We start from the raw sequence: 22968 nt of genomic DNA on the forward strand, positions 1-22968 counted from the left end.
TCGATTAAAATAAAGGTCAGATAGGTAACCAGTTTGAAGTTAGAAGAGAACGACTATTTATCAATAGAGATTAGACGTAAACGGTTGTATATAGTCTAAACGTTATGCTCGGAAGAAAGCAAGTGTTAACCAATAGAAGTCACACATCGTCGCGACTTTAAAGATAGAAGAGACTAACATTTTATCAGTAGAGATTAAATGTAAATTTCCTGAGAGTAATACCAGACACGCTGTTGATAATCCCTGGTAGTTCACTTAATAGTTGAATTGTCAGCGCTGATGTAATTCCAGGCTGGGTCAGGGATTTTATTAGATACAAGATTCCTTCGCTGTATGATTAGCATACTGACCTTAGGTTTACAAGGCCTTGGGTTCGATTCTCGGCGGGTAGTGATTTTAACTGCGTATGGATAAGTTTTCTGGCTTGAGAACTAAGTGTTTTCGTCGTAATAAATTTCTCTTCATCTACATAAACGAGGGCTTTGGTTCAATTTTCGGCTAGGTTATGAATTTAACCGTGCATGATTACGTTTTCTGGCTTGGGGACTAATAGTTTTCGACGTGTTTATCGAAATATATTGAGAAAAAGGCCAAGAAGAAGAAGGAGAAGAAGAAAAAGAAATAACATGTTCTGTATTCTACATTCCGTGTTTGTAATCACTGTAATGCCTTCTCTTAATAATTCTATACTTCTTTGACTGCATCGTCTACTATATTTCCACCATCTTTACTCAATGTTGTTCGCAAACTCTCGGTAGCTATTTCTTGATCAGCATTCTTGTATGCTACAAATAAACTTCAAAAACAGGTAACAAGAGTTCGCATAGAGAAAATTTATTTTATAGCAGACAAATCGAGGTCCTATAACCGCTAACCTACGCTCAGAAGTTTAGAGCCTACTAGAACCCCTTTTAATCGCTATTTGCAACTCTTACCGCAGTTCCGAAAGTTAGACTGATAAAAACTAATACGTAATAAGTTACAAGTTGTAAGCCTTTGAAGTATGAGACTTCATTGTGTCAGACGATCGTGTAGTAAACCCTTGTAGTAGCTCTGCAGAGTTAGGCTTATGCCAGACTCAGCTAAAGACCCCGAGTTGGCTAACCCATGCTCTCTCAAGTCAGGTACCCCTTTTAGTAGACTCTTTCGATAGTATTCCGTAAGATGACGACATCCTGTTGTCTGAAGGTGTCAGAGGACGTAACGCGTGGCACTCTATCTTGCCTATCTTGCCATATAGTGCCCCTCATCCTTTTTTGAAATCCGGTTTGGGACCGGCTTGGCATAAGAACTGAGATTTTAAAGAGTTGGAATTTTATAGGGCTTTGTGACATTGTGGCTACTCAATCCACCACTAGAGATACTGTAGCTTAAATCAACACGACTTGTTGATTGATTAAAAAGGTTATGCAACATGTGTAAAGCCTGTTCTGGATAACTTTTAAGAGGAATAACTAGAAGAGGAGGAGGACACGGTGCTCCTCATCCTTTTTGAACCGGGACCGGCTTGGAAGCGGATTTAGCTTGGCTGATAAAACTAATAAGTCATAAGTTACAAGTTGTGAGCCCTTGAGGGAGTCCTCTAGCTAAGTCTAAATGAATAGAGTATAGCAGCTACATTGCATAGTAGTCCTTGCTTTAGTCCCCCCGAAAGTTAGGTTGATAAAACTTAAGTTATAAGTTGTGAGCCCCTGAGGTATCTCTCCAGTTAGGTCTATACGAATAGAGCATAGAAGTTATCTTGCATAGCAGCCTTTGCCTCAGTTCTCGAATGTCAGGCTGATAAAACTAACAGGTCATAAGTTGTGAGGCCCTGAGGTATCTCTCCAGTTAGGTCTATACGAATAGAGCATAGCAGTTACCTTGCATAGCAGCCTCGAATGTCAGGCTGATAAAACTAATAGGTCATAAGTTACAAGTTGTGAGCCCCTGAGGTAGCTCTCTAGAGTTAGGCCTACGAGTAACGTCATCATAGTACCGAGAGCTGTAGTAACGTCATCGCTAACAAGCTTTGACCTGTACTTAAAACCCCACAGTTCTCTCAAGTAAGGTGTCTTACATCATAACACGTTGTCAGCATTCCTTTACTACACCATATGGGAAAATACAGCTTAGCTCACAAATCATTCTTTTTCTGCTGACATGTACATGTATCCACATTTACTGTAGTCAGTACACTTCATCGTACATATATTTCAATCAGGGTGAGGATATTTGAATTGCACATAAGCTCTTTAGTTTTGAGTTTATGTCAACCCCACGTTCGAATCCTTAAGAGTGGCATTTACTCTGGTCAACCACACCTCGGAATGAAGTGTCCTAGAATAGTTGGCCGAGGAGGTTAGATGGACGACAGCTTAGCACACAACATGTCTATACTCAGCTAAAATCCTCGAGTTCACCAATGCAGACACAACAGCACAGGTTGTTCGGTTCCTATCTAAGGCAAGGGTGCCCCTGAAGAAGCTTTATTCTAATCGACTCCACCACCTCGGAATGAAGTGTTCTACAAGAGTTCGCCAAGGGAGGTTAGATGGACAACAGCTTAGCACACATCATGCCTAGACTCAGTGAAAGACCTGAGAGTTCGCTAACCCATGATCTCTCAATTCAGGTACCCATTTTAGTAGTCTCTTTCAACAGTATTCCATAAGATGACGACATCCCATTGTTTCAGGGTGTCAGACGACGTAGCGCGTAGCTAGAGGTGGATTGCGTGTGGCGGCCATCTTGTCCACTTGCCCCTGTGCCAGCTCCCCAGAGTTGTAGTCCTATAAGAGCTCGCGTATAGCCGCCATGCTGCCCATTAGACCCTGGGCCAGCTCCGGCTATTTTTCCCTACATGGGCCTGGTACTGGTCTTTCGAATTGACGCTTATAGGTGACCTGGCCGTCTGTGAGGTAGGGTTTGATGAATTCTAATATTGAAGAAGGCACACACACGCCCAATAACCGAAGCGGAGGAATTAACCACTGAAGGTTAATTTGCCTGCCCAGCCTGACTCTAACCGGTGACCCCGTTAACTACTTTACCTACGTTAACTACTTAGCCAGGGAGCTGAACCATTATGGACAATGGTGCCCATGCTGAGTTCGCCGTTATTTCCGATCATTTCTATCAGATCCTCACTTTTTAGAATAAAATATGGTATAGTTCATATGGATCATCTGCTGAAATGTATTAAGTGGCAGGGAGGGATTCTGTTAGGTGAAAATGTAGTAAGCAGTTTGGCTTATGCTGTTGACTTGGTCTTAATAGCAGATTGTGCTGAAGACCTGCAGTCTAATAACTTGGAACTTGGATTTTTTTTTTTTCTTTCTTTACAGTTCTGTTTTACGTCGCACCGACACAGATAGGTCTTACGGTAACGATGGCATAGGGAAGGACTAGGAGTGGGAAGGAAGCTGCCGTGGCCTTTATTAAGGCACAGCCCCCAAATTTGCCTGGTGTGAAAATGGAAAACCACGGCAAACCATCGTCAGGACTACCGACAGTGGGGTTCGAACCCACACACACTCCTAACCGCATGGCCAACTTGCCCGGTAGAACTTGAAAATAGGTGCAGTGAGCATGGTATGAAAATTCGCCATTCCAAGACTAAATTTATGTCAGTAAGTAAGAAATTTAAGAGAATTGGGTGTCAGATTGGGGATACAAAGCTGGAAAAGGTAGATAATTTCAAGTATTTTTGATGTGTGTTCTCCCTGGATGGTAATATAATAAGTGAGATTGAATCAAGGTGCAGTGAAGCTAAGACAGTGAACTAGCATTTGTGATCAACAGTATTCTGTAAGAAGGAAGCCAGATCTGGAATGAAACTGTCCTTACATCGTTCTGTTTTCACGGAAGTGAAAGCTCGGTGGACTCAGAATATCTTATTCGTAAGTTAGAAATAACAGACATCAAAGTAGCGAGAATGATTGCTGGTACAAACAGGTGGGAACAATGGCAGGAGGATACGTGGAATGAAGTGGTAAAGGTTAGGTTAGGAATGAATTCGATGGGTGAAGCTGTGCGCATAAACCGGCTTCGGCGGTGGGGTCACGTGAGCCGAATGGAGAAGGATAGGTTACCTAGGAGTATAATGGGCTCTGTTATGGAGGGTAAGAGAAGTAAAGGGAGGCGAAGAAATCGATGATTAGACTCAGTTTCTAATGATTTAAAGATAAGAGGTATAAAACTAAACGAGACTCAGAACTAGTTACAAATAGAGGATTGTGACGGAGGTTAGTAAATTCAAAGAGGTTTGCAGACTGAACGCTGAAAGACATAGCAGTATAAAATGAAATATGTAGTAGAATATTTTTATTGTCGTTCACCAACATTCATTTGTAACTGACAAATCGACTATGTATGTTTGGATATTCAGCCCGAACTCTGTCTGGCATGTTCCTTAATAGTCATAGATGGTCTAGGTATCACTGAAGAGGAATGCTAGGGGAGTGAAGAGTTATGCCATTTCCCGTTGCTTTCATCACCCAGCCAGATGTTGCTATTACACATCAGTCTGCCTAGCCTACTGCAATACACGTACCAGCCGACCCTATGAGAGACATTTTCCCAACATCCTTAAGAGGGACCGGCTGCGTAAGGAATGGCATTACTAGCATCACTCGTGCATTAGACACTTTCATATCGTCATAGTCAAGGATGGGGCTGAGAGAAGTCAATGAAAGTAACAAATTTGATACAGCCCGTACCATAAGACAGTGCACTGCAAACAATGACTCTCGGTATTATATATTTGTAATCGAATATTTGACGCTTTTAAATGCGTGGTCACTTTCTTTATACTGTGATAGATGATATCATGAAGAGTAATCATAAGGAACTCACGGAGATACAACAATGAACAAAATATTGTTTGTTGATGCAATTTGGATTTGAGGAAATGATGTAGAGGAATCCACGAAAAGCCCGAAACAATAAAAGTGATGTTAGAACATTAGAGAATTAGGAACAGCGTGGAGAAAAGCAAGGTAAAAATGTGATGGCAAGGTGAGAGGAAGAAGAGATGAGGAATAGAATTTGGCGATAAATATATTAAAATGTGGATATTTTCAAGTACTCCAGAAGTGAAATAAAGGAGAATTCGAGATTAAATATTAAGTTTAAGATTCAATTTCCTGTCCATCCTCCCTTGATCTAATCTTGCTTTTTTCTGATCTTATTAGTTTTATGTTACCGAGAACTAGGAGGTCATTCTGCTTCACATTATTCGTAATCCTCATTACAATTCTTCTGCATAGCTTGATAATTTTTGTCAATTTTAGTAATGTACTGACATTTACGGGTAATTTGGTTCAATTATCACTCCTTTCCATCTAACACAGTGGAATATTAAAAGGTAAAACATATTCAGTTGCAACTCTTTCCAATAATATGTAGATATGTTTTCCTTCTATCTATTCTTTTTCACCCTGTTTATTTGTATGCCAACAAATATTGTTGCATGAATATATACCGGTATTTACAAACCATTACCGATGTTCAAATAGCTACGGATCTATCTCTGTATCATACCAGGGATTATCAGTTTTTCCAGGGATTGACGAAAATCGCACCACCGCTTAACATTCCCCATTACGAACATGTCTCACTTTTCTGTGCTATTGTGCACAGTTTGATGTATGTGAATATTTATGATAAGTTTTGGTTGGTTCTGCAGTGTATATTGCAAAAAATATTGAACGACTGCAGTCGTTTATGGTATTTTATTAATGTATTTTTGTCGGCTAAAATAATGAATAATGGATATATTGATTTCCCGGCAGTGGTCAAAGTTAGTGAAGAAAACTGTTCTACTAAGTTGGTAAATATCAATCAGGGGCTACAACCCTTGAATTATCGGCAGCTTTTGGTATTTATAACACCACATTTGGTATGGGTTTCTACCAGATCGACACTGCGTACGAAAATCGAGAATCAGGTGAGATAAGGCCCAGCGACGTGTTTATACCTGTAAAGAATATCTGTAGTATCTACTAACGTGGACGGTTTATAAAAGAAACCACTGTGATATCATTTTTAGAAGAGTGGATATCTTGTGGGGAAAAATTTCTGTCAGTAGTTCTTCAAGGTCCTTTTGGGGAAGTTTCGGAAAACTTGTTCACTTTGAGTTGTCGATCTCCTTATAAGAATGATCAGCGTGATGGCCTTCTATCCCTTAGGCCCCAGGATCGATTCCCGGCCGGACCGGGGATTTTTAGCAGCGTTCAGTCAATCCCTTTAGCTCGGGCGTTGGATGCTTGAGATCGTCTTATACACATCTTATTTTACATGTAATATATAACATTATCAAACACGACTTAAATACGAAATGGAAATAGTTCTTTGAGTGAGGAAGAGCACCCGACCGGAAAACTGGGCTTAATAAACAATAGTGTCGACTCCAGATAATTGGGAAAAATGGCCAGTAAAGAAGAAGTGTTCATTTTTTACTCTCTCAAATGTCTGTGTAGTTGACGTTCTGTTCTAAAGTGAGCAAATGGATCAGTTTTAGATGATTTAAGACGACTCTACGCAGTTTTTAGTCAAAATAAAGCGCTCTGTATTTCAAAAACATAATGTTCAAACATACTGGGAAAATTTAACCCAACAAAAAATCTGGGAATTAGATGGAATATAATTAGGTACTCTTTCATCTGCCATACAGTCCATACGTTGTGCCTTGCGACTTTTGTTTATCCCGGCCTATAGTACAAAGACTGAAAAAATGGGGGGAGAGTTCGTAAAAGATGCCCTTTAGTTTCAAGAAGAACAATAGCATTTGTTATATTTGCATAGTAGTATAATGTTGATCCTATGAAGTTTCTTCCATATTCTGAAGGTGGTCGGGATAAAATACAATTCTCTACATTCTGGATAAAAATCGAACTCCAGTGATCAGAATCGAGGGATATGAAAGATATAAAATTACTCAGAAAGCAATGAGGCAGGGCTGAAATTAGTTTACCTTCTCTTTTAATGTCTGAGTAGATAAATTAGGAAAAGGAATCTTAGTTCAAGGGGAGGAAACCAAAACTCGTAAGATTTGTGGATGATATTTTTATTTTTTCTGAGTCGACGGACGCTCTGGAGATTTTTAATTTTTTTTTTTACAATTTGCTTTACGTTGGACCAACACAGGTAGGTTTTAATGGAGACGAAGGGGTAGGAAAGAGCTAAGAGTAGGAATGAAGTGTCCGTGGCCTTAACTAAGGTACAGCCTGGTGTAAAAATGGGAAACCACGAAAAACAATTTTCAGTGCTGCCGATAGTAGGGTTCAAACCCAATATCTCCAGAATGCAAGCTGACAGCTACGTGAGCTAAACCGCGTAGTCAACCCGCTCGTTAAGGTTAATAGTATTCCTAAGGGTAGACTGCAAGATCATGTGTATGCTAAACACAGTTTACCAAGAGTATACAATGTATTTATAATGGTGTTCGGCTGTACAGTGGTTGTATTGGCTGCAGGTAAACCACCAGTTGTTCATGTGATAAAGATCGGTTCGCCACGAATTTAACCTATCGGTGGTGAATATTTTACCTTGTTTGGCTATCGCTTCGTTCAAAGCTACTTTAGTGAGAGCGATACATGGCGGTTTACCACACACACACACCGTGGAAAGAAACTCAGGAACCCGCTACCTGGGAAACAAAATATACCACTTTAATGTTGAAAACCATTTCTTGCAGATAAAGTAGGGGTTCCTATACTACGAAAAACGTAAAATTTCCTCAATTTTGCCTAAAGGGCTAAAGGACTTGGAAAGGTTTGAAATTGTGATTCTTGGTCAGCTCTATCAAACTAAAAAAATATTCTAAAATCACTTCTGGCCTAAATGCAGTTCCGGAAAAACAGTCTAAATAGCATCTTTAATTACTCGTCTTTTTTATTCAAATCTTAGCCAAATTAACTTATTTACATAAATCTTTCTCTAATCTGTTCCTTGGTGCAATACCCTCAAGCGTCTTTTGATTTCTTGAAAAATGTCCACACCGAAACTTGCATTGACCCCATTCAGCGCTCGTAGTTGTACTTAAGTGAAACAATGCCCTGACTCACTTTAGCGCTCTTAGTGGTAGATAAAGGCAAACTGCTCTTCTAATCGACCGTATAACGATGATTAAGGAAAGGATTGTAATTTCTAGGAGTAAATAAATAATATATTCTCACATTATTATATTTTATTTACCTAAAATTCATACCTCATACCCCTAGGATAATTTCAACTTTTAGTTGCTGGCCTCAAGTGCTAGAACTGTGGGTGTTTTTCTGCTGGTCATAATTGCAGTTCCTTGTCTAAGATTCTGTCATAAATTATCTCAACCCCTTTGGATACGAAATGTTGAAGTGATCACAGATGCCCAGCATTTTCAAGTGACCCACTAGCGCCGGGCCCTTCAGCACAGCTGAAGTCCAGACCATGCAGAAAACACTACACTGCCGCCATATACAAGGCGTATTTGACATACAGTACTTGTAATGAATGCCAGAATGCGTATGCCTAGTGGCATGTTTTTTTTTTGCATCTATATATATAAAAGCAAGTCGGGCTGGAGCGATGTATATATAAATATTTAAAAATGAAAAAAGACGTGAATTAATGAGGCACTTCCAGAAATCTCAGAAATTTGAAACTTGGTACGGGGGAAACTGATGACCCCAGGATCCCTAGAAAAATCGGAAATTCTCAAAATTCCCTGAAGGGGGCACGCTGGGGGGGCTCAAATTTTGGGCTCAGCATAAGAACACAGTCGTATAGTATATCCAAAACGATAACCTATAGGTTTCGTGGGCTTAAAAATTTTCGGGAATTTCCTCATTTTTATCCCCTATCCCCCCAAATCAAGATGGCGGCACAACCTGCCAGACGAGGTAGACAATTGAAATTTGGTGAAATTATAGCTTTTGGTCCCTAACCGACGGGAAAATTCCAAGATGTTCAAATTTTTCACTTTTTACCCCTAAAGATATCGAAATATGGAGGCAATTTTAATGACTGTGCAGACATTCCTTTTGAGCTATTTTTTGGCTAAACGGTAAGTCGTATCACAAAACGGATGGCACAATGTCCCTTCAATTCGGAGTGATCTACAACTTTGGTCCTGTGACATTTTGTCGTATCTCTCTCCCTTATACGTTAAATTTGGCCGTATTTCTGGATTGTTCGTAAATTTGGTGATTTTTACAAGTATATTTCATTGTTTGACACACTTATAAGAATGATAGGATCATCACGTTAGGTGCGCACATTGGCACGATTAAGGGACATATGTGTACCAAATTTCATGATTCTAGCTTATACATAAGTAGGCAAAATGTAATGTAAAATGTTAATAATGCACCCAAATTTCACCCTATTTAAAATTTGAACTCAATTTACCCCCTTAATATGGGACATACGAGGATATGGTTTAGCAACAAACATTTAGAGCAATAAATGAGGCGTCTGATGGCGCAAACCGTTTCTTAATATCATAAACCGTTTAGGAGATATGAATCTCGAAGTGGAAGTCTGCACTTTTCAACGTGCTCATGCTTATCCGTCATCTATATAAATAAAATTGTTTCTGTTTGTCTGTTTGTCTGTCTGTTTGTCTGTTCCACCATCACGTCGAAACGGCTGGATAGATCTCAACCAAACTTCATATTTAGAGTATACTGACCCCGGGGAAGGTTTCGATATGCATATCATTTTAAAATCTTTGAAAAGACGGGGGTTTTATAGGAAAAACGGATTTCCTCCATTTTCTCTTATACTATTATAGGCAAAATATCGAATTTGTCGTATAAGGACGAGACAAAGCTCAATTTAATCCTCTTGACGCAAAGAACAAAACTCGGTAAGCCCTACGGGCCCGAAAACCATGTTTTAAGGCCCTAAAACCAACCGTTACGGAGATATTGGCACCACACTACCCCTGCTCTAGGAATCGGATAAAGAAATGAACTGCCGTAACCATGGCAACGTCAGCTCCAGGATTCTAGAGCAGTGAGATTATGCATGTACGTTTGGGCATAGCTGTCAACCAAAATAGGTACAAATAAGACTTAATATCTGGGAAAAAAATATACTGTTGTGTAAGGCACTCATAGGACTCCTTTGGGCGGGGATGGAAAGGGGGTGAAGAACGAGTGTAAAAATCTATATAAATAAAATTGTTTCTGTTTGTCTGTCTGTTTGTCTGTTCCACCATCACGTCGAAACGGCTGGATAGATCTCAACCAAACTTCATATTTAGGGTATACTCATCCCGGAGAAGGTTTTGATATGCATATCATTTTAAAATCCTTGAATAGACAGGGGGTTTATAGGAAAACCAGAATGGTTTTTCCACCATCACGTCGAAACGGCTGGATAGATCTCAACCAAACTTCATATTTAGAGGATACTCATCGCGGGGAAGTTTTCCATATGCATATCATTTTAAAATATTTGAATATATGGGGGGTTTATAGGAAAATCAGAATGGTTTTTCCACCATCACGTCGAAACGGCTGGATGGATCTCAACCAAACATTGTATTTAGAGTATACTAATCCCGGGGAAGGTTTAGATATGCATATCATTTTAAAATCCTTGAATAGACGGGGGGTTTATAGGAAAACCAGAGTGGTTTTCCCACCATCACGTCGAAACGGCTGGATAGATCTCAACCAAACTTCATATTTAGAGGATACTCATCGCGGGGAAGTTTTCTATATGCATATCATTTTAAAATATTTGAATATATGGGGGGTTTATAGGAAAATCAGAATGGTTTTTCCACCATCACGTCGAAACGGCTGGATGGATCTCAACCAAACATTGTATTTAGAGTATACTAATCCCGGGGAAGGTTTAGATATGCATATCATTTTAAAATCCTTGAATAGACGGGGGGTTTATAGGAAAACCAGAGTGGTTTTCCCACCATCACGTCGAAACGGCTGGATAGATCTCAGCCAAACTTCATATTTAGAGTATACTCATCCCAGGAAAGGTTCCGATATGCATATAATTTTAAAATCTTTGAATAGACGGGGTGTTTATAGGAAAACCACAGTGGTTTTCCTCTATTTTCTCTTATACTATTGATTTTCTGTAAACTTCGTTTACCGTACGTGAAACGTCTCTTCATTATAAACAACTTTCGTTATGTTCATAATTTACCTTACTCTTCACATGACGGAGAAATTTACAATTTTCTGCTGGTATCATGCTCTGCATTTAGTGACCGACAGACCGACAACGAACCTACAGGTTACCATGGCAACGTCTCTGACTGCATGCCAGTAGGGAAGTAACGTATTGCCATTTTCCTCATCATGCTTTTAAATTCGTGGTTGTTCCTTGGGTAGATGGCAAGAGAGGCATCAATCGGCTCATCTGCGGGATATTGGCGGAATATCGTTGGAGGTTATAACCGCCCTCGAATAGATTAAGTAATAACACCATTAGTCATCTTCATATTTGTTTACCTAAGAATCACTGAACCTAAATTTCTCCTCTGTTAGCGCTTTATTATATCCATAACTCACGGCATTTATTTATTTGTCGTTATCCGACTGTCCTCATTTATAATCCATTTTCTATTAGTTTCAACATTCTTAACTGTATTATTTTTCCTTAATTACGCCGTATGTACGTGAATGCTAGAAACTACTGGATGCATTTCCACCAAGATTCGTATTTAGAATACACCTGTCCTTGATAGGTTTCAGGGCAAATATTGTTTCTAAATCCCTGAACTAACTGGGGGTTTATACGAAACCGAAACAGTGATTTTGCACTTCCAAAAAATATACACAACAAAAGTTTATGGAAGTCTACCTACCTTGGTAGAAATTAATGTCTAAACCTTTTTTTCTCATGTGCATCATTTCGATACGAGGATCAATAAGGGAGATATCATTAAAGGACCGTTTTTCTGTACAAGTCCCATCGGACTTAACTCACGAGCGGGTGCGTGTAAAGCGTATTCCTTACAACTTGAAAACTACTGAAGACATTCGAAACAAAATTTATATTTAGCATCCACCTGTCCAAAGGTAGGTTTTAAACGTAAATAACATTTCATGTTCCGGAATGGACTGGCGGTTTATAAGGAACCGAAATGGTGATTTTACTCTTCCACAATATATACAGAACAAGACCAACCTGACTGGAAATCGACCAAACCTGATGGAATTCCACCTCTAAACCTTTTTTTTTCATGTGCATTTTTTCGTCAGGAGGATTAATAAGGGAGATATCATGAATGGTCACTTTTGCAGGTTAAGTCCAGCGGACATAGCCCAAAAGGTGTTTTACATGGAGCAGATTCCTTATCTATATAAATCAAATCGTAACGACTGTGTACCTCTACACTGACTATTTTGGCGAAATTTTCGTACAGCTTTCCGTTTAAGGGGTAATAATAACAATCTCCATAATTTTTGATTTCCTGAAAGTCCTAATTTTTACCCGCCTCGCCCAAAATCCACATTGTGGCATAATCTGCCAGAAGAATAAGAAGATAATTGAAATTTGACAAAATTATACGTTTTAGCCTGTAACGAATGAAAAATCCTATATCATTAAATTTTTCATTTTTTATCCCCGAAGAATATCGAAATATGCAGGCAATTTTAATGATGGTGCAGACCTTCGGAAATTCCTATCACGTAACGGATTGCACAATCTCCGTTCAATTTGGAATGATCTACAACCTTGGTCTTATGACTTTATGCCGTATCTGTATCCCTTTTACGTTTGATTTTTCTCTATTAATCGATGTTAAGTCAATTTGGAATTTTCACATGCATTATTCATACTTTCAATTACTTATATGAAATACAGAATCATCAAACTCTTCACGAAAATTGGCCCACTCAGTAGCCATTTGTGAGCCAAATGCTACGTATGTAGCTGTCACATTATTATCCGAAAAGTAATGTAATGTGAGATGATCTTACAAAACCTTTACCCTGTTCCACGTTTCTAAATATGACCCAAGAATAGATGACATATCATTGGACCAGCCATTTAGGCCACTAAATCCGGCGTGTCTTATGGTATAATCCTTTGTCGATATGACGTACGTTTAGTAGCAGTTAATCTGTAAATGAAGGTCTTCAATATTGTAAACACGCATATACTTTCGTATGTCGATCTATATACAGTATATTCACTGATGTCGATTTAGCGATCGAGAAAGGGTCGGTCTGCTATTGTAATCAGTACTCCCCACACCGACTTTGACTGGCAGTAGGAAAGGGTTCCTTCTCCAACTCCTGTGTAACTGTCATTAGTAAGGAAGGCCTACAATTGTAATGAATAGTTCCCTTCTCGATTTGACTTGCAGAAGGTAAGTGAGCATGCAGTTTTGTTTAAAACTCCCCTACCCGATTGTGTTTGGCAGTAGGCAAGGGTGCCCGCCATTATAAAGAAATGTACTCATCTAAAATGTGACTGGCATTAGGCATAGTGGCCTGCTATTTTGATGGAAACTCACCAACTTGGTGTGACTGGCAGTACGCTGGCTGGCAGTAGGAAAAGGGGCCTGTCATTATAATGATAACTGCACAACTCAATTTCGAGTGATAGTAGGGTAATTGCCTGCCATTATAATAAAAACTGTAATCTGTCTGGAGGTAGGAAAGGGGGCTGCCATTTTAACGAAAACTCCCCAAATCGATTCTGTCCGCATAGTAGGCAATGGGGCCTGCAATTATAATGTAAACTTCCCAACCTGATTGTGAATGCCAGTAGGCAAGTGAGCCTGCCGTTATATCACAAATCCGTAACAAACACTTTACATTGGAAACGTACGGGGACCTCCCCATGCTCTTTCTCGGATAACGCTAAGAGACATGCAATTTTAAAACTATCTTATTTACTGCATGTACACTATTTACTTCGATATTCGAATACAATGTAGAATACCGTAGCGAAGCACGGGTACATTCGCTAGTCAACGATAAAACGCGACAAAAATATTTTGAAGTGATTTTGAGATATTTTAACGAATCATATAATTCTGGTTAAGAAATGAGTAATTTCGCTTTTGCGAATTAAAGCGACAAAGCCACTTTAAAGCGAAATTTACTTAATTTGCGAAAAGTGTGAAACTGCAGCGAAATTCATGGAATATAATGAGCTTGAAATTGTATTTCAATATTACATATGTGAAAATAAAGAAGACAGAACAAGCATTTCTCAGTTCGACACAAGAATCTGTTCGTTTTAATATTCTTCTTCTGCCTGGCTCCATGGCTAAATTGTTAGCGTGCTGGCCTTTGGTCACAGGGGTCCCGGGTTCGATTTCCGGCAGGGTCTGGAATTTTAACAATAATTGGTTAATTTCGCTGGCACGGGGACTGGGTGTATGTGCCGTCTTCATCATCATTTCATCCTCATTACCACGCGCAGGTCGCCTACGGGAGTCAAATCAAGAGAGATCTGCACCAGGCCTCTGTAAAGGCCACACGCCATTTCATTTCAATATTATTCTAGGAAATCTCTTAATGGTATGGCGATATAGGGTTTTTCCTGCGACTTGCTTTACATTTCCTTTCGCTACATAGCCCATCTATAAGATAGCGTGATAGTAAGTAGCCTACATGTTACCCAAAGGTATCACCTAAGGTCATGTAGGGTGAAAGGGCAAAGTACCCTAATCAAGTTCTAACCAAGATTACATAAGGAATAATGACTTATTATCAATATTATTTCTCTTTAAACAGCTAACTTCCACGTAAATAATTCACAAATAACACAAACAAGACTTTTTATGAAACATTTTGCGAAATTATTACAGCGAAATTCAAGCGATGGGGCATGGCCCGTTTCACGGAATGGCGCGAAAATTTGTTTCGTTCTCACGAAATCGTAGATAAATTAACCCACTGGCATACAGTTATTTCAAAGCTTATTAGACTTAGGTTGCTTATTTAAATTTTACTTTATGAATCCTTTGGATATCTTTTTTTTTTTTTTTTTGCTAGGGGCTTTACGTCGCACCGACACAGATAGGTCTTATGGCGACGATGGGATAGGAAAGGCCTAGGAGTTGGAAGGAAGCGGCCGTGGCCTTAATTAAGGTACAGCCCCAGCATTTGCCTGGTGTGAAAATGGGAAACCACGGAAAACCATTTTCAGGGCTGCCGATAGTGGGATTCGAACCTACTATCTCCCGGATGCAAGCTCACAGCCGCGCGCCTCTACACGCACGGCCAACTCGCCCGGTGGATATCTCTTTAAAGTGTGTTTCAGTCATAGAACAGCATCTTGAGTTACATTTTACCTCCCTACCATAAATAATATTTTAGTTTATTGTAAACTTTCGTACACAGTCTCACACTGGGTAGAATGATAGCTCTTTCACCTTAGATAACAACGCATTGTCCACGATTATCCAATGTATTATCAGATGCCCTTGTGCTATTATCACCTTTTGTTTTAAGAAGAAATGAACTAACTTTTCCCTTCCTTCGCTATGTTTACTTTCGCACTACTAACATTGATTCCATGAACAGGATGACCCATCATGAAAAGAGTACATAAATGGTCTCCGGATAATAATCGAGCTTGTGACAGAACAAGTGCTGCCCGTGGTAATATTAATCTTCATGATAAAAATGGAAATAAATTGAGATAGGCACAAATGCATCCGCTATTGAAATACTACACGATTACGGTTGTTCGCGTCATTGTAGGCAAATGGGTTAATGCATAAAATCATGCCTCTATGTATGCCATAAGGACGTAGAGACGAATTATTTTTGAGCCAGTTGCCGAGAAAATGAGGTCGAAGTTCGTCAGATCCATGCTTGAAAATTGATGTGTTTTATGAATAAATATGTGAAGCCTCCGTCGCTCAGGCGGCAGCGCGTCGGTCTCTCACCGCTGGGTTCCGCGGTTCAAATCCCGGTCACTCCATGTGAGATTTGTGCTGGACAAAGCACAGGCCAGACAGGTTTTCCTTCGGGTACTTCGGTTTTCCCTGTCATCTTTCATTCATTCCAGCAACACTCTCCAATATAATTTCATTTCATCTGTCAGTCATTAATCATTGCCCCAGAGGAGTGCGACAGGCTTCGGCAGACGGCACAATTCCTATTCTTGATGCACGATGGGGGCTTCATTCGTTCCATCCCTGACCCGGTTTTCATTTTTCATATGAATAAATATGAATATAAGATGCTGTAGGCCTATTAGTATACAGTAAATACGCTTGCTTTGTGATAGCAGCGTTCTTTGTAACTTTATTGAGGGCTTATGAATTGTAAAAATATTAAGAGGATCACAGTCTGGTAGCTCGTAATGTGACTGGTTCTCTTTATTACGGCTGTCAGGGAGGAATGAGTAAAAAAAAAAAAAAAAAAAAAAAGAATGGCGTATGGCTTTTAGTGTCGGGAGTGTCCGAGGATAAGTTCGGCTTGCCAGATGCAGGTCTTTTGATTTAACTCCCGTAGGCGACCTGCGCGTCGTGATGAGGATGAAATGATGATGAAGACGACACATACACCCAGCCCCCGTGCCAGCGAAATTAACCAATTGTGGTTAAAATTCCCTACTCTGCCGGGAATCGAACCTGGGATCCCTGTGACCAAAGGCCAGCATGCTAACCATTTAGCCATTGAGCCGGACAGTCAGAAGTTACGAACTGTTGCGACTGTAGACTGTGGTAAATCATACGTGCTGCTCGTTGCCAACGGTGTATGTTCTGATACACCACAGAGGCGAACTATTTCTTTTTTATAGCTTTCTTTTTTAGAATTTGTTCTACGTCGCACCGACACACATAGATGTTACGGCGACGATGGGATACGGAAGCGTTAGGAGCGGGAAGGAACAGGACGTGGCCTAAATCAAGGTACAGGCTAGTGTGAAAATGGGAAACCACGGAAAATCATCTTCAGGGCTGCCGACAGTGGGGTTCAAACCCACTGTCTCCCGAATGCAAGCTGACAGCTACATGGCGCAAACCACACGACCACTCGCTCGGTCTTGTTATTTCTGGCGCTGGCAATACTGAAATGGCGTATGGCATTTAGTGCCGGGAGTGTCCGAGGACACTTTCGGCTCGCCAGGTGTAGGTCTTTTGATCTGACACCCGTAGGTGACCTGCGCGTCGTGATGAGGATGAAATGATGGTGCAGATGACACATACGCCCAGCCCCCATTCCAGCGGAATTAACTAAAATTATAGTTAAAATTCCCGACCCTGCTGGGAATCGAACCCGGGACCCTTTGACCAAAGGTCAGCACGCTAAACAATTAGCCATGGAGCCGGACGCTGGCAACATTGGTGCCAGGTTTAGAAAACCAGGAATAAGGGCCGCGAGGATTCGTCGCACTGACCATGCGTCATCTCATAATCTGCATGTCTTCGGGCTGAGCAGCGGTCGCTTGGTTGGCCAAGGCCGATAAGGGCTGTAGGGTCGTGGGATTTTCAGCACTCATGAGTGATTATCACCGTTATTTGATGACTTACCCATCCTCCGGTGAGTTTTGCGAGTTGCCATGGAGATAGTATGAAGCAACGACCGTAAAGTAGCTGGCGATGGACACAACAGAGCATCTACCACATACGCCTGTTCTGCTGTAGTCAGTGTAGGCGTTTCCTACCGCTGCCTACTCCACTCTCACTGCAGGTCATGCGTTCGCTGTCGTTACAAGCACGGTCATTCTGCCTGCCTGTTCAGATGTTTCTGAACATTTTTACAACCATGTATTTGTTAATATTGATGCTGTCACGCCCGTACTTGTAGACATGGGCTTTTGGGCTATGCCGTGTCAAGAAAACACGGTGAAACTCTTTACGTTCCCCAGAGAACTTTGCTCCGCGTCTTCACAAGAAAATCTCGACTGTTCACGAGGAGGACTTCTACAATAATGAGGGTTTGAATTTAAGAATGCTTTACCGTTGGAGTTGTAGTAGTACGCTCATTCGTCACCAGATGGCTCGCTGTGTGCTAGCACAGCGCTCCAAGCGGGAGCTGATGACATCATTAAGCTCCAATTAAGATGTTCTATTACACATTGTGTGCGAGAGAAGTAACAGAGAGGATATCAGACGAATCAGGCATGAATGTAGTAGAAGAAATCAATAGAAACTAAAATAAAATAAAATGTGACGAAATACAGCAGGATAGAACAGAACAGAGCTGAAGAATGGAAAGAAAGTATGTGGAGAAAACCAGAGGATAATAATGGTTTGAGACGGTGTAGGATGAGCAGGAGGCAGAACAAAATTCTCTGCGAAACGTAAAGTGTTCCACCTTGTATTCTTGACACGGTATAAGCCCAAAAGCCCATATCATGTCTATAACCATGTATTGCTGCTTGCACAATCTGTCTTCTACTCCTACAAAGATGACCGTCATGACATTCGTCAAAATGACTCACACTGTATATTGGAAGGTGGTGGTGGCGATTATTATTGTTTTAAGAGAAAATACAACTGGGCAACCAACCTCTCTTAACACTAATCAGAGGAAAATAAATAGAAGGGGTCCAACACTTCGAAAAACGAAGGTATTGGCCAAAGAAAGACAAGAACCACGAAGGGCGTGAAAATGAAAGACCCCTACCCTTCGTGACCTAATATCGTCAGGGTCTGAAATGAACAAGAGTTGACCAAGGGAGGTCGGATAGAATAGATGACAGTGAGGAGCCTAGCACAAATATGAGGAAGGAATGTCAGGACTCACCTAAGGGCTTCATGGTCGCCAACACACGCTCCCAAGTTAAGAGCCCCCGTGGCCCCTTTTATCCCCTTTTAGCCTTCTCTTATGATACGTAGGGGATCCATGGGTGTTATTCTGCCAGCCCCACCCACAGGGGACTGCATATTGAGAGTGCACAGTTTTAGCTTCAGTCCACTACTGACTCTCGAAGAGACTGAAACTTTGAAAATGCCGAGCGCAGTTTTCGTTGTTAATAATAATAAATATTTAGTGTGGCTATTTCTAGCCTGGTGCAGCCCTTGCAAGGTGACCCTCCGAAGAGTGTGCGTGGCATCTGCCGTGTGTAGAAAACTGCATGTTATTGTAGTGGAGGATAGTGTTGTGTGAGTTGCAGAGATATTTTGTACATCACAAACATCTAGTTCCCGAGCCATGGGAATTAACTATTTAAGATTAAATTCTATGATCCGGCCGGGAATCGAAACCGGGGACCTCTGAACCGAAGAGCACTACACTGACCATACAGCCAAGGAGTCGGGCGCAGTTTTCGTTGAAACACTGGGAGCTGGGAATCCAATTGCACCACGCCTTACGTAGATACAAACATACGCCTTATTATACAGTGCAGTATAAAAACTTCACCCACAGCCTGTTTCCAGTCATTCGACCGGATCAGGAATGGAATAAATGAAGCCCTCATCTAGCGGCGAGGGTAGGAACTGTGCCGGCTGCCGGAGTCTGTCACACTCCTATGGGACAATAATTAATGACTGACAGATGAAATGAAATGATATTGGATAGTGCTGCTGGAATGAAAGGTGACAGGGGAAACTGGAGTACCCGGAGAAAATTCTGTCCCGCCTCCTCTTAGTTCAGGGTCTCTCATACGCCTAAAATCTCACGTGTGCAAACCGAGGCGCAGAGGTTCTGTGCACCGTGCATCGGCCCGACTCGGCTCGTTTCGCACCAGCGTTTTGTCTCGGAGTGACTCGTTTAAGCTCGGCTCAACTCTGCTCGGATGGCGGAGCGTTGCAGAGCAAGTGAGGAAGGGGGAGATAGGCGTAGGGAAAGAGAGAGAGAGAGAGAGAACGCTTAAAATCCAGGAGTGGGGGTCTGCACTCTGATCAACCCAGTGAAGTCGTATTTTGCACCTTGCACCGGTGCGTGCACCCTGAGAGGTCGTGGCTTAGACTAACACAAATCTCACATGCAGTGATCGGGATTTAAACCACGGAACCCAGCGGTGAAAGGCCGCCTGAGCCACGGAGGCTTTAAGTCATTATACAATCCCCACATAATGCTAGTGTTTGTTTACTGATCACAGGTGTCCATCATCGCAGCCACTTCTTGTCGGTACTTATACTGGCAACGTTCTTCACTCGAGTACCTGTTCGTGAAGGAGACGTACTTGGCTACTGTCCTCACCACGCTCATCGCTCGAGACATCACCACCAAGCTGTACGCCATGAACAAAAAGGTTAGTGAGTTACATTATCCAGCTTTTCTAAATATACCACTGCATGACATATCTTGCATGAACTAATGGTCAGTTTTGAATTATGCAAGGGTTGATTCAGAAGACATGGCAACGATTGTTTGTTTCGCTAAAATGTGCCAACGCCAGACGTATAATATACAAGGTGTATCATAATTAATAGAGCAAATTGGAACAGTTGAAAGTACACGATACTAGAAGAAAAAAAAAAATCGTAGTAAAAATGGCACCGCAAACGAGCCGAGATAATTTAGAAGTTGTGGTTACCAACCACCACCAATTTGATTGTTTGTAAACGTCATCCTAGTTAGAGAAAGGTACCAGTACAACATTAAGAAAACTTAATAAACACTTTGGTAGAAGTGCAGTTTTTCTAATGAACAAGAAAACAGTCTTACTTACAGTTACATACGCTATTACAATTACTGTACAGTGTACTTAGTCGTAGTTCTAAGTGTCGTCCTTGTACCCGGATGTAGGCAATCCTGGAGGGTGATGCCGGAGAAACCGAAGGTAATTCCGTGCATTGAGTTTTCTTGGGGGTAAAATATATGGACCAATAAGATGATCACCTACTACCCCTAACTAGAGCCCTTCACAGATGCGGATATCCGCGAAGTTAGTGTCCTGGCGGATACAAACTGTATGGCAGTGCGGATAATTTTGCTGATGATTTCTAAATAATGACGGTTACTGGTTTTCAGTCAGGTATGCTCCTATTTTTGCTTGTGGTTAGGCGAGCCTTGACAGTGGTATGGGAGAATAATGATATATAAAGCACTTTGAGACCATAAAGTCGTAAATCTGTCGTAAGCCTAACTGGCTTCAGCCCGCAATTAATGGAAGGAACAAAGGTCAATCGTCGCCGCATTGCGTTTCAAATTCTTTCAGACACCCCTGGATATTTTTGAAATTCTTGACAATTCTTCAACCATGTTAACCGGAGTGTGCTTTTTTGAGAGGATAAAAATAGTTCTTATACACTGACGGAAAAAAATATCCAAACCCCATGAAATAAGGAATGTAGAATAAGGAAAGTTTTGGCAATCTGTTTGTCGAGGTAATATATTTAATTGATTGAAGATATAAGACTGCAGGTTAATATCCACGCAGGAAAATCCATCGCAAAATGTGTCATGCTGGTCCATTAATAATTGGTGTCATCGCCTGACTGTTGAATGCAGGAATGAAAACGTGCATGCATTGTGTCGTACAGGTTCCGGAAGTCAGCTTGTGGGATGAAGTTGCACTTGGTCGGTCAATACAGGGACGGTTAATGCCGGTTGTGAATGACGCTGAGTTGTCGTCCAATGATATCCCATACGTGCTCGATTGGAGCAGATCGGGGATCGAGCAGGCCAAGACAACATGTCGACACTTTGTAGAGCACGTTGGGTTACAACAGTGGCATGGGGGCGTGCTTTATCCTGTTGAAAAATACCCCCGAGGATGCTATTCATGAATGGCAGCACAACAGGTCGAATCACCAGACGGACCTTCACTTCTGCAGTCAGGGTGCGTGGGATAACCACGAGAGTGTTCCTGCTGTCATAGGACATTTCTCCCCAGACCAGAACTTCTGGTGCAGGTCCAGTGTGTCGACGCCGCGAACGGGTGGAATGCAGGTGATCACCTGCCCTCCTCCTAATCAACACACTGGCACCAAGGTAGAACCGGCTTCCATCGTAAAACACAACGGACCTCCACTCCATCTTCCAATGAGCTCTCGCTTGACATCACTGAAGTCGCAGACGGCGGTGGGTTGGGGTAAGTGGAATGCACGGCGCAGGGCGTGTGGCTCGGAGCTGTCCTTCAAGTAACCCATTTCGAACATTTCGTTGCGTCACTGTGGTGCCAACTGCCACTCGAATTGCTGCTGCAGTCGCAATCCGCTGCGCCACAGGCATACGCCGAATATGGCGGTCTTCCCTCCCGGTGGTGCCACGGAGATGTCCTGAGCCAGGTTTTCTTGCGAGCGTACCTTCTCGTGACCACCACGCATGCACAGTGGAGACATTCCTGCAAAGTCGTTCTGCAATAACGCGGTAGGAAAATTCACCTTCACGTTGCCCTGTTATAAGGCCACGTTCAACCGCAGTGAGCTGTTGATACTGGCCTTTTCATCGTCGTAAAGGCATTCCTGACTCACTCACAGTCACTCCGTCAAATCTCACAGGTAACTAACGCTCTCGCACACTACAACCCTTATTTAAAGCAAAACTGATGTGCAACGTCAAAGTGCCACGCTAATGCGATTTGCGGGAAATTTGCATCAACATCATCTTTCCGATGTATAAACACGCCTACCAACGTTCGTTAATCTAGTACAACCCCTTCTTGGTATATGTATATTTTTTCCGCCTGTGTATATTGATTACATAGTAACGCTTATTCAATTTAGAGGTTGCCTAGAAGACAAAGTATACTTAATACAGTACCAGCAAATATAGTGTAATGGAAAAATAAATAAAAATATACTGAATTTTATAGAAAAGTACCGAAGACGGTTTCTTAAAACACTCATGACGATTTTAAGGCATAAAATGCAATGTCATTAAATGAAGATTTTGGCAGGTGGAATGTCTTCCAGAACTCAACGAATTTTCGAGGTACCGTGCCCCTACTCCCGATTATCGGCCTATGATAATCCAATGATAGGTTTTACTTCTGAATCAACCCTCGTGATTTTTTGAGTTACAATGGTATATTTTTAGGTCATAGTGTGGATGATTACACTGAAAATATCCACATCCATGTTCTATATATTAGTTCGCAGATCTGCATGAATGTAAGACAGTGTACACTATACAGTTTCATCGGCCTGATAACGAG

The 22968-nt window shown here is 41.4% G+C and overlaps 1 protein-coding gene across 1 annotated transcript in view; it reads left to right on the forward strand.

Moving 5' to 3' along the window:
• Positions 1-22968, forward strand: part of LOC136882316 (popeye domain-containing 2) — a 154920-nt gene that overhangs the window by 102799 nt on the left and 29153 nt on the right. The window contains exon 10 of the mRNA XM_068229162.1: positions 19966-20118. Coding sequence (XP_068085263.1) covers positions 19966-20118 — 153 coding nt within the window. The remainder of the gene's footprint in view (positions 1-19965; positions 20119-22968) is intronic.

The sequence above is a fragment of the Anabrus simplex genome, chromosome 1, assembly GCF_040414725.1.
Source record: "Anabrus simplex isolate iqAnaSimp1 chromosome 1, ASM4041472v1, whole genome shotgun sequence".
NCBI lineage: Eukaryota > Metazoa > Arthropoda > Insecta > Orthoptera > Tettigoniidae > Anabrus > Anabrus simplex.